At 41.4% G+C, this 17,634-nt stretch overlaps 1 protein-coding gene across 1 annotated transcript in view; it reads left to right on the forward strand.

The window, feature by feature from the left end:
• The window catches only part of Ipcef1 (interaction protein for cytohesin exchange factors 1), an 80,798-nt gene that overhangs the window by 28,239 nt on the left and 34,925 nt on the right, over window positions 1–17,634 (forward strand). Inside the window, exons 5-6 of the mRNA XM_038339173.1 lie at window positions 4,410–4,468; window positions 6,051–6,151. Coding sequence (XP_038195101.1) covers window positions 4,410–4,468; window positions 6,051–6,151 — 160 coding nt within the window. The remainder of the gene's footprint in view (window positions 1–4,409; window positions 4,469–6,050; window positions 6,152–17,634) is intronic.

Raw genomic sequence — 17,634 nt, forward strand, 5'->3', positions numbered from 1 at the left:
CCCTCACCTCATCTCTCCAGATGAGGACAAATCACTCACAGGGAGTTGGGAAACCATGGGTTAGCTGTCAGGGAAGCAACTGACAACAGTGTCTTCAAACATGTCTTTGATAGACAAAGAGAGTGTCTGTTTCACACACTTTCTGATTGTAGCTTTCGCTCCTCCCTTGCCTTTCTCAAGCACCTGAAGGGGAAATAAAGAACAGACACTTCAGAAGACAGGGTGTGTACCCTTCAAAGGTCAAAACTTGTCTCTGTATGGCACAGGTGACACAATCCAGCTCCTCTGCAGTCACATGCTTTGCAAGTGTTCAGAAGGTAGTGCTCTTGCCTAGAAGTAGTTAGAACCCAGAGATGGTGACTGCCAGTCTGCTGCTGAGCCACCATTGCGGTTCTCAGGGCTGCCTCTAGTCTGTAGTGGCAGGGAGGCAGGGTTGCCCACCATTCCACTCTGGTAGCTTCTCGAGCAGCATCGTGGGCATCGCATGTCTTTGGCTTTATCCCTGTTACCATCTTTCCCACCTATTTTGGGACTGATCCTTACAAAAAAGTTTTCATCTTCCCAACGAGGGCTTAGTGAAAGAAATAATTCTCTTGAGTGCCATGTTACTTAGTGAGTGTCTCCTACTCAGAAAAGCACATTTTCAGTCAAGAGGAGGTTAGACTCTTATGAAATTATTGGACTCCATTGTACTTCTGGCATTCTAACACACACATCCAGACTATGTAGCTAACTGTCCCTGGCTGCCACCAGCTCAGCCTTGGTTTCCATCTTCAGTCTTCAGAGTCAGGCTCTCTTTCCCATTTGCAGATTCCTCTTTAAGGGTAGGTCTTGTATGAGTTGTAGCTTAGATATCTTTTCCACTGTTGGCTATTAACACTTGTCACCACAGTCAAGGTTAAATCTTATTGCCACTCTGTGTTGTGAGGAACATTAACTTACTTGAAATTCTGCTAGTGTATCCTTTTCCAACTTATAAACAAGCTATAAATTGGAATTTGAATTTCCAGTGTCCTGGGCTCTGATTTTGAATCTCTCTAGTTATATTAATACTTCAAAGGATGATTTTAATCATGCTCCTTCAATTGGTCATCTTGCTATTCATGATTATGTAGCCCATTTTGCCTGTGCCTGGATACATGGCAATTTCTTCTATCTGTAATATCATTGCCCTAGTTTCATTTCTACTTCTGTCATAAAATGTCCTGACCAAAAGCAACTTAAGGAAGAATGTTTATTACACTTAAAATTCTAGGTTCCTGTCTGTTATTGTTGGGAAGTCAAAGCAGGAACTTCAAGCATCGTATCCATAGTCAAGAGCAGAGAAAAAACAAGTGCCTGGATCCTTGCTTGCTTGCTGTCTTATGCTAAGCTCTCTTTCCTCATTCTTATACAGTTCAGGACCCCAGCCAAGGGAATGGTACTTCCCACAATGGGATGGGTCTTCCTACATCAGTAATAATCAAGACAATGAGAAACATGTCCACAAGCCAACTTAATGTAGGCAGTGCCCTCACTGAGATACTCTGCTGCTCTGGTATTTCTAGGCTGTGCCAACTTCACAAAGCTAATCATCAGAACCATTCCTGAGTTTTCTTATTATGACAGTTCTTCCAGTAGCCTACAAAGGAGAACCTCTCTGGACTACCAAGTTTGTTCTTTCTCCTACAAGACTGTGCAGATGATACCTAGAGGTTTATTGACAAATGGCACCTGAAACTCTTTCTTTTTCTCTTGATGGAGCCTGTTTAAACTATTCAATAATGAATCTAGGAATAATTTAGGGGTGGGGAAGAAAGGGGAGGAAGAGGTAGACGTTTCAGTTTTCAGTCCAGTGATGCAACTCTTTGGCTAACTGTATTGTTTAGGGGGGTGACATTTCTCTCAAGGGTGACAAACAGAGAAGTCAGTTTAGTAGAAACCTCTCATACTTTGCCATGACTCTCAATTCCCAGATGTTGGAGCAAGTCATTAAGAGTAATGGAAGAGTCAGTTCTAAACAAAGATGGAGGCTTGTTGCTTTTCTCAGGTGGTGTTTGTGGGAAGAATGCTCTTGTTTGGGCATCTGTTTTCTAACACTTGTACTCATCCAACACACACATTCCTAACAAGTTAGTACACAATAGGCTCCCAGGAAACACCTGCCATCTTTCATTCTAGTATAAAGTCTATTGTGTACACATGTATTCAGTTGGAAATGGAGGTTCTCAGGTGTTCCATGAGGTTTACAGAAGGTTTTTAGTGAAGGAGGCGTAAGCAGAAGTAGAAACCATTGTTAGGTTATCACAGCTAGTAATTCACAAGGAAAGGAAGGGACTTGGGTTTTGGGGTTGGATGGAGTTTCCATTTTAATGTATGTTCACACTCTGGAATGGAGTTTAGAAAAGCCTTTGCTTGCTTCAGTTACTTTCAACTCAAAACTCTTCATTGTCTTTTTATCTCTTTGATATTTTACTTTTAGAGTCTTTTAGTTTGTGGAAGGGAAGGGCCAGCTTTATATACTTATAAAATCGGATATAAACTAAAAACTGTTTGTCCTTTTTAAAGTGAATGATGAAATAAATTTTATTTTATCTGATTTAGAAAATGTGCTTAAATTTTTGGGTGCCTTCCTCCGTTTGCTATGCCTTATTTTTTTAGACATTATTCATCACTGGACATGGAAATCATCATTTTGGCCAAATTTTCTAGCTGGCGGGACACATGGACACATCTGTCTCTGCCTACACCCTAGTGCTGAGGCTACAAATGAGTGTCACTGTCCACCTCTTTATGTGGGTACTGGGAATCCAAAATCAGGTCCTCAGGATTGTGTGGCAAGCTCTTTATCCACTGAACCATTCCCCAACTTCCTACTATATACTTTAAATGTTAGTTAAGTACTATATTAAACATCATGTAAAAATTAAATGACACAAAAATATAGAAAACACATGAGATTTCTGACTTCCCCCACCTTCCATTCAGCTCCCTAGGGGTTATCCACATCCTATAGAATAGTTCTTCTCCTTCTTCATGCACAGGTATAAATGTATCAGTTACACTATGCATACACTATACATATATCAGGACAGACAAAACCTATGGCTCTGTCCTTTTCTACTAACAGTATGCTGTAGGATTTTTTTCCTGAGTCATTACAAATCTGCTTGTGAATTTTTTTATTAGTTTCATTATAACATTGTATTCATATAATCTAGATCGTTATCTATCTGATTTCTTGTTAATGAACAATTACTAACTCAGGGTCTTTTTTTCTGCTGTCACAAGCATTGTTGACAACATTTTTCTACACACTTTTTTTTCCAAATTGATAGTAACAATTGCAATTATTGAGCAAAGAAAGGTGAGTGTTTAATTTTTTAAATAATTTAAGTAAATTGCTTGCTCAAAACTGACTATATCAATTTTCATGTTTGGCTCAACACTTGATTCAAATGCATATTTTTCTATTCTCACCACAGACACCAGTAGCATTTTCAGTGTTACCATCCATGGGTCTAGACGATGCAGTTCCCGAATGACCAGTATGCATGTTCCAAATTAGAGGATTTTTCCCCACATGTGCATTAGCTCTGTGTGTTCTGCCCCCATTCTTTTGACCCATTTGTCATGGTTCAGGGACTAGATGAACACGCCTGCTTCCTATAGCAGATACATCAATAGGAGAGAGAAACTCATTCATTTTTGCCTTTCATGAAGATTTTAAAAATTAAAAATTTCCACTTTTTAGGAATACCTTTTATGTTTTATTCAGCTCTTCTACTGAGTGGTGCAAAAATTTTTCTGGCTTAAAAATGAGTGGTATGGATTTTTTTTTTTCCTGAAACCAATTGACCTTATTAAAACAATAGAGGGTTGGAGAGGCTCAGTGGGAAAATAGCTTCCCAGGCAAGACTGATGCCCTGGAACCCCTGGATCCCATTTATAGGCACAAAGAGAGAACTGACTTCCCAAAGTTGTCTCCTGGTCTCCAAATGTATAATGCATGAGTATAAGGACAATAAATTTGAAAAATTTTTAAGAATGATATCTTTGATGGTCAAGTGACTGAATTCGATATGCTGTGATGGTGGCTAAAGGTTAAAATATTTAATTAATAAAGAAGACATATTTGTTCATCTAGTTAGAATATCTCATTTAGCTTCTTAGCCACTGGATAAAGCCTCCCCCTGCTCCTCTTAAAAGTGTAGACCCCTGGACAGCCAAGTATTGTGAAACCAGACATCTTAGGTCTCCATGTTTCAAACTCATGATGCTTTAGGAAATACTCAGGGTAAGTGAGGAGGTAGGACTGAACTTTATTGTAAAGCCTGAGACAGGAAGCAGGCTCAGGGTCTAAGGGGGAAAGTGAGTGGATGAGGGGCCCAGCTGTGTGGTCAGACAATGACTTTCCGTTTGAACCTTAGGTGGTTAAGCAAACTTGGATTTGCAGTAATCCACCAGGAGTCCACTACAAAGGATGAAGGTATGTTCTGCTTTCCATTTCTGAAACTTTAGCAAGAACATTAGAACCGAATGAGTCAGGAGGAAAAAAGAGACAATTGAGCTTCTATGTATAGGCTGATCCTGGGGAAAAGTGGTTTGACATTTGAAGTGATCTAAAAGGTACAGACAGCCGTCTTCACACAGACTCAGCATGGAGCCGAGCCTCCCTGCCAACTCGAAGCGACTTCACACTTCTCCCACACTTGAGCAGCTGCGGGCCCCACCAATACTCAAACAATTGCCAATGCAAATGTTTTAGTACCCTCCTTACAGAGTTCTTACTCATGGGCCTGAATGTGTCACGATCTAGTCAGATAACTTACATCCCACCATTTCCTCTGACAGTTTCACCTCTCTGCCAGGTGTGTGTTGGCATTCATTACCTTGAAATTGTTCTTGGAACCTGAAGATCGGGTTGGAGACACATCATGTTCAGGCCCCACAAAGTCATATTCATATCTTCATAATATTACTAACCTTTAGAGTGGGGAGCAGAGAACTGAATCAGATTGGTGCTGAAATGCTTAGATTATAGGACACTTGGGCACTGTAAGGAGAAAGATACACATTTGATTTTAAAATCTTAAGGTTAGAAATGGAAAAGTGTCAAGTGTGAACCAATAAGGGAATTCATTACAATGCTGTGAAGTCAGCATCTAACTACCATGTTGGTCCTCTTTTCTGTAAGGTAAGCACCCATTGGTTATTCACTAGGGAAAAGAAACGTGTAGGAGGACTGATCCTGGTGTTTAAGACCTTTTGTGATTTTGCTCCTAAACTTCTAAAGCCCATCTTCCAGGATCTCCCTTGGGGACCTCCAGTTTTGTAGCTTGACCCATTTGCTCAGCCTGGTTCCCTTCTTGCTGTTTTGGGGTACCAACCATGGCTGAGTTATCAGTCAGATGCAGCTCCCACAGCTCATTTGATTCCCATCTCCACCGCTGATGGTGTCATAACTATCACACATTTATTTATTTATTTATTTAAAAATTTCTGCCTCCTCCCTGCCATTTACCTCCGCCCCCTCCACTCCCCCCCTCCTGCCCGAAGAGCAGTAAGGGTTCCCTGCCCTGTGGGAAGTCCAAGTTCCTCCCCCCTCCATCCAGGTCTAGGAAGGTGAGCATCCAAACAGGCTAGCCCCCCCCCCCCCCCCACCAAAGCCAGTATGCGTAGTAGGATCCAAATCCAGTGCCATTGTCCTTGGCTTCTCAGCAGCCCTCATTGTCTGCCATGTTCAGGGAGTCCAGTTTTATCCTGACTATCACACATTTTTAAGGAATTCTTTCCTTTTTTTTTTTTCCTGAGTCACAATAGCCTCCATCTTGCATCTTAGATGCTCTCTGGCAGGAGAAACTGCCATGCGGGAACGCTTGTTTCTCCCATTCTTGAGTCTCTTTTCATCAGGGAGTGCCATAGATTTCTTGTTGTCTAATTCCCTCCCCCGCCCCCCTTTTGGATGCTTCCTTCTTAAATGAGATTGAAATCACAATGTGTGGATGGAGAAAAACCTTTGCTCATACATTATGGAATAACTGACGAGAGCCTGTTTCTTCCCATTACAGAATGTTACAGTGAGAGTGAGCAGGAAGATCCTGAAACAGCCTCAGAGACGCCACCCCCTCCGTATGCTTCCGCAACTTCCTCTCCTGTGGTACGTGTAGATGTGAGTAGTCTGTTGGTCACTAATCCTACTATGTGAGTATGTCACTCCTTCCCATTATACATAGACTACCATGGCCAATACCATTTTAGAATTGACTGAATTAAGGTGCTTCCCAAAGAGCAAGTGAAATTCTCAGGGTACTGACTCAGGATGCTGACTTAGAGCCTTCTCCATAGCAACCCACAGGGATGACAGTCTTGATGTGTTTGTTCATAGCCCACAGATGGACTGTATCACAATCTAAGGATGCATGGAAATGCAAAGCGTTTTTGAGTGGCGGGCCAATGCCTGCAGAGGTTCATTTTGCAGTGTGGCGTCTTATGCCCTAATTATTTTCTTTCTTTTTTTAAAAAAATATTTTATTTATTTATTATGTATACAATATTCTGTCTGTGTGTATGCCTGCAGGGCAGAAGAGGGCACCAGACCCCATTACAGATGGTTGTGAGTCACCATGTGGTTGCTGGGAATTGAACTCAGGACCTTTGGAAGAGCAGGCAATGGTCTTAACCTCTGAGCCATCTCTCCAGCCCTGCTCTACTTATTTTCTGAAGCAATGTCAAGTGCCTTGCCTAGGTGCATGTGATACAACAATGCAAAATGAATTTTAAAATGATATAAAAAGGGGAGCATGAAAAGAGAGACAGAGACAGCAGCTGGGGGTCATCCCATTAAGACTGCATATGGGCCAGTGTGGTGTGTTCCCAAAGAAGGGTCCAAGTTGCATCCTAAGCTTTGGAAGTCCAGGTCTTCATGGATGCTAAGACTTTGGAGAATTACTTCATGTTTGGATGTGGTCCCTAGCAAGGGTCACACTGGGGTCAGTTATTATTATTAGATCATCATCATCATCATCATCATCATTATTATTTTTGTTTTGGGGTATATGGTTTAAACTTAAGACCTCCTACATGCTAACACATGACCCACACCACTATCCAGATTTACAACTTTTATGTTTATCATGTTCCCAGATGCTGTAAATGCATAATCAATTAATCTTCCAACAACCCTGAAAAACAGTAGTATTTTATTTGCCCTTTACTGATCACACAAGGCCAAACCCCTTTCTATGGTTAGTGCCATTTGTATTTTCTATTGTGTCTGTTGGATGTTTTTAGCCTCTACCCCCTTTCCTATTCCTCTTCTTCATTCTTGTTGACTGATGGGATGTCTCAGCTTGTTCCACTCTATATTTGACATAGCATGTGTTTGTTGTGCGAGGTTGTCAGCTGTAAGTGAGCCATTCTCACTTATTATTTTTTTAAACACTTTCATGACTTCTTTTTATAAATGTCTGTGAGTTTAATGGCTGAGCTTTATCCATCACTTTTATTGAACTTAGTGCCCTTTAATTTTTCTGGTTTTAAAAAATTGCTTCCTCTCCCAAGGCCATGAGCACAACTGAGCTGCTGGTCCAGTCCTTAAATTTTCTTAAGTAGTTGTGAATCAGGTGGAGGTGGTGGCGCACGCCTTTAATCCCAGTACTCTAGAGACAGAGGCAAGAGGATCTCTAAATTCAAGGCCAGCCTGGTCTACAAAGCTAGTTCCAGAATAGCAAGGACTAGATAAAGAAACACTATCCGGTAAAACAAAAACAAAACAAACAAACAAAAGTTATAACTTACTCACTTTTAACAGATATTTTCTAAAGTAATACAAGATAAAATTGTCAGATAAATATCTTGTCAGTGTTTTGTCAATTTAAGACAAACTCCTCTTCTCTGAGAAGAGGATCCTCAAATCAGGAAAATACATCATATATCAGATTGTTTGAAGGCAATTTGGGGGGACATTTTGTCGATTAATGGTTGATGTCGGAGGGTCCAGCCCACCGTACCATCTCTAGGAAGGTAGCCTAGCTGGTATAAGAAAGCAGGCTGAGCAAGCCACAAGGAGAGCAAGCCAGTAAACGGTGCTCCTTTTTGGCCTCTGCCTCAGTTTCCACTTCTACGCTCTCGCCTTGAGTTTCTGCCTTGGCTTCCCCTGATGATGGGCTGTGACCTGTAAACCAAGCAAGTCACCCCCTCCCCGAATTGTTTTTGGTCATGGTGTTCATTACAGCAACAACAAACAAGGACAAATGTTGAATAGTTAGATTGTTTTTTTCCTTTTAGTAATAGAGTATGCTCCTTCTGCTCACATATTTCCCAGGCAGATTTTGTTTTTGTTTTCTCTTGTTTCTGGAAAAAAGAAAAAAAAAAACAGACATGTAAGACACTTGGTTAAAATAGCATTAGGCTTACTATTTAAACAGATGAAATGAAAGAAAAAAATCTGGGAAACTTTTATCCAGGGCATGAATCAAGTTATTGTTTCACTCAATATGAGATAGCCTAGCCATGAATCATATATTCAAGCCTAGGGTGAAAATAAATTTTTTCCTATTTTTTTTTTCTTTAGTAGTTGAGGGATGACTTCATTACATGAAGCTGAACCCAACAGAATAACATAATATTGTTCTGGAAAGTTGTCTCAAAAACTTGCAAGATTTGGAATAACTAACTCAATGTCTAGCCTTTTTTACTGCTGGAGAGTAGAGATAATCTCAGTTTTCATTGCTCAAGAGTTTGGACTTCAGCTTCTAGTGGGCTGAATCCCACAAGAGAATGTAGTGCCTTGTAGGGTCTTGAGCCAGTGAAGGCAAGTTCCTGGTTCTGGTCTTTCAAACTGTAAGACCTCATATGAATGACAGCGGGGGGACATCCACTTGTCCCTTTGTGTGCATATGTGTAGCACATGTCCATGTATATACTAAGGTCAACCCCAAATGCCATTCTTGAGGAGCCAGCCTCAGGATTCCTCATGGGAGTCTAGGACTCTCTGATACCCTAGAGTGGCTAACCAGGGAGCTCGACGGTCTCCCAGTGCTGGTGATATATGCGTTTGCTTGCCACTGTGCCCGGCATTTCATGTGGATGATCCTGGAACTTGAATGGCAAGCACTTTGTTCATCACACCATCTCAGCAGCCCCAACATGACCTGATTCTTAAAGAAACGATAGAGAGTTTTGTTTTCCCCAGGCTTATTATAAAAGTTTAAAATAGACGAGGGCTCTGTCCTTTTCATTTTGAAAGATAATTTGTAGATCTCATTGTTCAGATTTCTTCAAAGAGTATAAAAGGAACCAACTTCTCAAGTGTCAGAATGTCCTGAGTTACTAAGTGTTTTTAAGAACTATTAATAGCACTAAAGCTTTCACCACACATTTTCTTCTTCCAAGTTTAATTTTAAAGGCACTGCCTGATAACCTGGTCTGTTATGCTGATTCACTTAAATTATGAATCCTCTTCCTGTTCAAAGAGATGAACGCAGATGACCATCCTAGGCAGGAGGTCTACTATGGCAGAAGTAGAGAAGGATGGATGAGGAGACCAGGCGAGATGGGGATAGAGAGTAGGCTGTGGCAACCAATATGCGTGGATTGTTGAGATCTGAGCTTAGGTCTGTGGCGGCACTATGAGTCAGGGGGGAGACCCACTGCAAAGGAATTTCCCACCAGAGAAAACAGAGTCAAGGTCTCATTGGTGAGAAGTGAGGCCAAAATGTCCCTGGAGCAGGAGCTCATGAACCTGAATGAGACAGGATGTAAAGCCAGCATACCAGTAGCCATCCTATACAGGGCTTGTGGGCCAGCTAAGGCTTTTGATGCTCAATTCTGAGTGATTTGGGGAGCACTTGGAAGATATGAGTGGAAGGGTTGTGATGTCAATTTTGAATTTAGAAGGAGACCCAGGCTGGTCTATGGAAGCAACCCAGTGCATCAGGGAGAAGCACATTTTCACAGAAGGCAGCAAAGTGTGCATTGTTCCGTGGTGTGATGTAGTGGTGGGTTTTCCTGGACAGCTCTCAGGCCCTTCAAGAAGGGAGATGGCGGGGACTTGAGTGTGCTTGAGCAGAGACCATCGAGAGCTGGATCGGGTAGGAGAAGGGGGATGAATATTTACAACCCCAGCTTCATGCAGCTCAGCACATAATTCAGAGTATTATAACAGAAAGGTCCAGGCATCCTCACATTTCGATGCTTTTCAGGACACTTCCTTTTTGTCTCCGAGAATGTTGAAACAAGCCTTCTAAAGCAAACCAAAGCAGCAGGGAGTAAAAATAAACCCTGAAAAGAGGCTCACTGGCCGGGGATAGAGGAGGAAGTTGGAAACTGAAGAAACAAGGATAATTTTAGAAATATAGATTCATTTTAATAGGCGATGTCTTGAATAGCTGTCTCCCAAATGTCACTCGGTCATTCAACATCCATTCTACAAAGTGGTGTGGATGCTTGCAAGTGGGTAATTGTAGGAAGACTTACCACATGTGAACTTAGCGCATGATTCTGAACCTAGAAAATATATACATGCAGGAAATAGAGATAAGGAAAACTGCCTTTCTACTCAGGATATAAGAAATAATAAGCTTTATGTTTGGAAATTGAACTGATTTTCAAACTTTGCTATAACTTGGTGTTATGTATTTTTGTCTCTTGATTTAGCAGTTTCTTTCCACAGCCAGCTAGCATGGCGGCTGTCCCACCCTCCCTTCCTGCCTTCTGCTTCCGCTGGCCAACTCCCACCCCCTCATTAGTTCCTGCCTGAGTCATTGGAAAAACAGGCTCTTTCTTTCCCTGCTTCTAGTCTATCTTTCCTTTCAAAAGTCCCCGAAAAGGTGCTTTTAATAAGCTCAATTTGCCTAGAACTCACCATTTTTACCAGGTTGGCCTTGAACTCACAGAGCTCTGCCTACGTCTGCCTCCCAAGTGCTAAGATTAAAGGCACTACCACACCTGGCCCTACTCTTTAGTCTTTTATTCAAGGCTATTGAGTCACATTTGTCGCTACCTTTTTTCCACTAATCCCTCCTCTGGCATCAGCCCTGAAAACAAACAAACAAAAACAAACAAACAAACAAACAAACAAAACAAACAAAAACACCTGCTTTGCCCTGAGTCTTCCAAACTAGCTCTCTGCTTCTGCAGGAAGAAAGTTTCTTAACCTGTAGGAAACTCTGGTTCGAACGCCACCCCAGTTCTCATTCATGGCGTCTTTTCGTCTGCTTCAAGCATAAATTCCTCTGCTGAAGCCATTCCCGGTCTTCTAAGCCAGGGCAAATTTGCTGTTTTAGTTTTTTGTTTGTTTCTATTCATCCCTTTAGTTGGCAATCATGTATCCATAGTAATGGGTTTCACTGTTCTATTCTTTCTTTTATTAATATTTTATTTTATGTTTTATTCATTTTACATATGAACCACAGTTCCCCTCCGTCCTCTTTTCCCCTTTCCCCCACCTTCCTTCAACCCAGCTCCATCCACTCCTCAGAAAGGGTAAGGCCTTCCATGGGGCGTCAACAAAGTCTGGCACATTCAGTTGAGGCAGGACCAAGCCCACACCCCCTCCACCATCAAGGCTGAGCAATGCATTTCACCATATGGAATGGATTTCAAAGAGCCAGCTCATGCACTATGGATATAGATTCTGATCCCACTGCCAGGGGCCCATCACAGATTAGGCTATAAAACTGTCACCCACATGTAGAGGGCCTGGTTTGGTCCCATGCAGGATCCCCAGCTGTTGGTCTAGAGTCTGTAAGCTCTTCAAAGTTTGGGTCAACTGTCTCTGAGTTTCCCTGTCATGATCTTGACTCCCCTTGCACATGTAATCCTTCCTGCTTCTCTTTGAGTGGATTCCCACAGCTTGGCCTGGTCTTGGATGTGGATCACTGCATCTGCTTCCATCAGTTACTGGATGAAGGTTCTATGATGATACTTAGGGCAGTCACCAATCTGATTACAGGGAAGGCCAGTTTAGGTGTCCTCTTCACTGTTGCTAGGGTCTTAGTTTGGGTCATCCTTGTGGATTTCTGGGAACTTTCCTAGTGTCAGGTTTCTCCCTAACCCCACAATGGCTTCCTTTATTATAAAGATAACTTTCTTTGCTGTCCCACCTCATCCCTCCTCCAACTTGATCCTGTTCCCTCATGTCCTCATCCCCATCCTCTCCCATTGACCACCCCTACCGCCAGTTTACCCAGGAGATCTCATCTATTTCCCCTTCCCAGGGTGATCCATGGGTCCCTCTTAGGGTCCTCCTTGTTAATCTGTTCTGGTCTGGTTATCATTTGCTTTACATCTAGTATCCACTTATGAGTACATACTGTGTTTGTCTTTCTGGGTCTGGGTTACCTCACTCAGAATGATTATTTTCTAGTTCCATCCATTTGCCTGCAAATTTTATGATTATTTTCAATCTGTGTAATATGGTATTGTGTGAATGCACCACATTTTCTTTATCTATTCTTCAGGTGAGGGGCATCTAGGTTTTTTTTTTCAGGTTCTGCCTATTATGAATAATGCTGCTATGAACATAGCTTAGCAAGTGTTCTTGTGGTATAGTTGAGCATCCTTTGGGTATATGTCCAAGAGTGCTATTGCTGGGTCTTGAGGTAGATTGATTCCCAATTTTCTGAGAAACCACTATACTGATTTCCAAAGTGACTGGATAAGTTTGCACTCCCACCAGCAGTGGAGGAGTGTTCCCTTTACTCCATATCCTCTCCAACATGACCTGTCATCAGTGCTTTTGATCTTAGCCATCCTGACAGGTGTAAGATGCTATCTTAGGGTTGTTTTGATTTGCATTTACTTGATGACTAAGAATGTTGAGCAATTCCTTAAAAGTTGAGATTTAAGAAATTTGAGATTTCAGCCATTTGAGATTCTTCTGTTGATAATTATCTGTTTAGAGCTGTAACACCCCCCCCCATATTGGATTATTTGGTATTTTGATGTCTAGTTTCTTGAGTTCTTTATATATTTTGGAGATCAACCCTATGTCAGATGTAGAGTTACTGAAGACCTTTTCCTATTCTGTAGGCTGTTATTTTGTCTTATTTACTGTGTACTTTGCTTTAGAGAAGCTATCCAGCTTCAGGAGGTCTCATTTATTGATTGTTGCTCTCAGTTTTTGTGCTGCTAGTGTTTATGTAGAAAGTGGTCTCCTATGCCTCATTATGGTTAATTTTCATACATGTATATCATTCTTCTTTGTTCTTATTCTGAATTCTCTCTGCATTTCTGGAACACTTCTTAAAATGCCTTTTCATGCTGTTACTGTAATTGACCTTGTACTTGGAACTTTATATGTCTGTGTTATTGATATAATTACTATATCCATTTAAAAGTACATTTAAAATTCTTATGTGTATGTATGGGTGCCTGAGTGTGTGTATGCACAGCACATGCACAAAGTATCCTATGGAGGTTATATGGGTGCTGACAACCAAACCTGGGCTCTCTGTAAGAGAAGTTTAAACTCTCAACCTCTGAGCCATCTCTCTAGACCCCAATTACCAAATTATTTAAGCCAAAAGACACATTCAGTGTGTTTTGTTTTTGTTTATTGCTGATGTTTATAAGTGTCTAATTCATGTTTTAACTGAGTGCATGGGTAGGTAGAAAAGTGGATGGCTATTATGGCTTCATCCACACTCTCCGAGAATATTTCCGTAGGCAATTTAAAATTATGAAAATTATGGGCCAGGCATGGTGGTGCACACCTTTAATCTCAGTATCTAGGAGGCAGAAGCAAGTGGATCTCTGTGAGTTTAAGGTAAGCCTGGTCTTCAGAGTGAGTTTCAGGACAGCCAGAGCTACATAATAAAGAGACCTTGTCCCAAGAAAAAAATTTGAAAAAGAGATTTATTTGTACACATAAGTGGATTACTCTTGCAGACCAGAAGAGGGCATCTGATCTCCTGGAACTGGAGTTACAAGAGGTTGTGAGCCATCTGGTCTGAATGTTGGGAACCAAAGTCCATTCCTATGCAAGACCAATGCCTTCTCTTTCCTGCTGAGTCATTTCTCTATCACAGGGAATGGTTCTCCCTCCAGCACACGGAATGGTGTTCCCTTATGAAGAGATTCTACACATCCTTTAAGAAGGATAATTTCATCTGACTCTTAGGAAACCATTTAGTTTTACAGATGAGGAAACCAAGTTCCAAAGAAGTAAATCTGACTATATTGTAGGTAGAAATTTTCAGATGTTTATATTTTACCAAGAATATTGTTTCAGTCTAAGCATGGTGTCTCATACCCATAAGCCCAGCTGTCAGGCACAGAGGCAAGAGGACTCCAAGACTGAGGCCAATCTAGGCTACACAGAGAGATCATATCTTAGAAAAAAAAAAACAAATCAGCAGAAACATATTCCTTCATGTTGTATGGTTTGCTCCTATTGATGCACCTGCCAGTTGGGTGGCTGATGACATAATGTTGTGCACTTGTCACCTGCTAGGTCTTGTTGAGGACACTGTCCTGCTTCTTTGATCATCAGTATCATTAAGTGGTTTAAGAGGGAGAGCAAGCGGGGCGGTGGTGGCGCACGCCTTTAATCCCAGCACTCCGGAGGCAGAGGCAGACGGATCTCTGTGAGTTCGAGGCCAGCCTGGTCTACAAGAGCTAGTTCCAGGACAGGCTCCAAAGCCACAGAGAAACTCTGTCTCGAAAAACAAAAAAAACAAAAAAAAACAAAAACAAAAAAAAAGAGGGAGAGCAAATCAATAATTCAAACAATTGTATTCAAGTAGTGATAAATATCATAAAGACAAAACTGAAGTGCTCAGGAAAGTTGATGAGATTGGGGGCAGCTTAACTCGGATTCTAAATTCCTTCTTTCTTCCTTCCTTCCTTCCTTCCTTCCTTTCTTCCTTTCTTTCTTTTTTTTATAAAAAGGACTGTAGAGCTAAGTAGCATTCTCTTTAAAGTTTCTAGCAATAAAATATCCTACAGAGAAAATAAAAAAATCTATTTTAGTAGTTGAATTCAGTCATGTCAGCAATTAAAACTATAATCAGTGATCAGTGAGATGTCTCAGTAGGTTAAGGTGCTTGTCACCAAGTTTGATAACCTGAGCTTGATCCCAAAGACTCACATGGGAGGAAGATGGAGCTGTTTCCCTTTGAGCGCTGCTCTCTAACCTCTTCGTGTGTGTGTGTGTGTGTGTGTGTGTGTGTGTGTGTACTTAGGCCCACAGAGACACAAATAGGTATGTGTAATAGGTAAAAGCTGCAATCATTTATATGATTTCAATTTTCTCATTGAAAATATTTCCAACTCAAACATCTAGAAATGACTTAAATTACCTGCTGTCAACAATTCTCTCACTAAAGGAAGCCATGTTTTTGAGCTTGTCCATGCTCCATGGGTCTATCCTTTCTCTAGTAATTCTTTTCTATCTTGAAGTTAGCAGTTCCAGCCAGCAAGTTGCTGGAGATCTGAGGAAGCTCCTCAATAAGAGACCAAACTGCTGTGCTGAGATTGTCTTCACAGAGCTGGTTCTCTGCTCCATCCTTTCCTGGCAGTAATTTATTATCAACTCTGTGTTGGGCACAGATGCAAGAAAAAATGGAAGTGTAAAAACGACTAAAAAAAGCCTGTTCTCAAGTAGCTCACCAAAAAAGACTTAGCAGTCAATCAGCACTAGCAATATAAGTTGTCAAATAAAATGTTCTTCATCTGGTATGGTAGAGGAAGGCACCAGGTATTGTACCCTCACAGTCTGATGCTATCAGGGAGACTTCACACAGAACCAAGCATGTGAACTGGCTCTGAAGGAGCAAGGTTGGGGAGGAGAAAAGGGGACCTATACCCTGCCACCTTCATTTCCTTTGCTGTCTTGTGAGTATATGATAAAGATAGTTCACAGAAGGCCAGGATTCTATAGCTGCAGAATATTAGAAATAATAAACCACATTTTATTATTTGGCACTATGTCATTTACAAAAGAGAGTCCCAGATGGAATCTTCTGAAATGAACCCCAGTTCGATTTGTTCCACATGACTCACTTTCTAGTTCATTGATCTCCAGCATCTAACACCCTTGCTTTTTTTTTCCTCATTTTTTTCTCTTTCCCTAATTATTTTTATTTTTTTCCTTTCTACTTTATTAGTCACTTTCATTTTCTTTTTATTTTTAAAATAAAGTCCAGGGCAGGGGAGATGGCTCTGTTGGTAAAGTCCTTGGTTTGTAAGCATAAGGGCCTGAGTCTGATCCTCAGAACCATTTAAAAATCCTGGTGTAGCTGTGGTGGCACATGCCTTTAATCCCAACACTCGGGAGGCAGACAGGAAGGTGTCTGTGAGTTCGAAGCCAGCCTGGTCTACAAATTGAGTTCTAGGACAGGCTCCAAAGCTAAGAAGAACCCTGTTCTGAAAAACAAAGAAACAAACAAAAAACCCAACAAAATAAAACAAAACAAAAAAATAAATAAAAATCCTGATGTGGCAATGTGTTTATAATTCTGGCACTGGGAAGGCAGAGATGGGATTATCCCAGGGACTCCCGGGCAGCCAGTCTAGCCTCATTAGCTAGCTATAGCTCTAGGACATTGGCAGATCTTGTCTCTAAAAGCAAGGTGGTCTGTGTTTGTGGGAAAGATACTAGAGGTCATCAGCCAGTGCCCACCAGCACACACACACACGCACGCACACACACACACACACACACACACACACACACACATACATGCACGCATAGAGGCCATCAGCCAGTGCCCATCAGCACACACACACACACACACACACACACACACACACACACACACACACACACACGCACACACACACAGGCACTGAAAAGAAAAAAGATAAGTAAGAAATCAAGTCTACAAATGTTATGTGGTGTCTTGAGAACATGGACTAAAGCATTTTTGCTAAATAATAACCAACAAGAAAATACACTTCACAGATATGACCAGCGCTTACTTAAGAAGCCCTTCCCTAGTCCTTTAAGAAGAGTTTGGAGGATCAATAAATACAGGAAGTATAGCTCCTACTGAGTATACAGTCTTTTTCTCAAATATCCCATTTTCTCTAACCCAATTAAAGCCCCATGGCAGGAGTGACAGAACTCGGGCTCCGTCTCTGTAACAAAGGCAAGTTTCACCAGAGTAATTAATTGATAATAGGAGACTGTGCTAGGATTGGGGTGACATGTGTGTTTTTGTTAACAGTTATTTTGTAGCTATGTCTAATGAATAAAATATCCCTGCATTTATTTGGATACTGTGGAGCCTGTATATTCCTCTCCTGGAGAAGAACAACTTACAGATCTTGGATCTCTTAGTTGTTAATTGGTCTAGGTGACTTAAAGTGTCAAGCTATTTGACAGTTTGCTGAATGAAACGTTTTCATGCCTGGGGTCATTTCCTATCTTACTAGGCATGTTACTGTCAGGCTAATATTCAAAGTAGGTTTGTTTCTGGGCTGAAGAGAAGGATCCATGGTTACCATGTTTGCCATTAAAGTATGGAGACAAGAGTTTAGATCCCAGATCCCGAGTAAATGCTGTGTGGTCCTGGTGACTTGTAATTCCAGTTTTAGAAGGTGGAGACTGGTCATGTCACGGGGACTGACTGAGAGACCCTGTCTCAAAGATAAGGTGGAAGAGTGACTGAGGTAATTCCCAACATTACCCTTGGGCTCCCAGGAGGA

Source organism: Arvicola amphibius, chromosome 8 (genome assembly GCF_903992535.2).
Source record: "Arvicola amphibius chromosome 8, mArvAmp1.2, whole genome shotgun sequence".
In the NCBI taxonomy this organism is placed as follows: Eukaryota; Metazoa; Chordata; class Mammalia; order Rodentia; family Cricetidae; genus Arvicola; species Arvicola amphibius.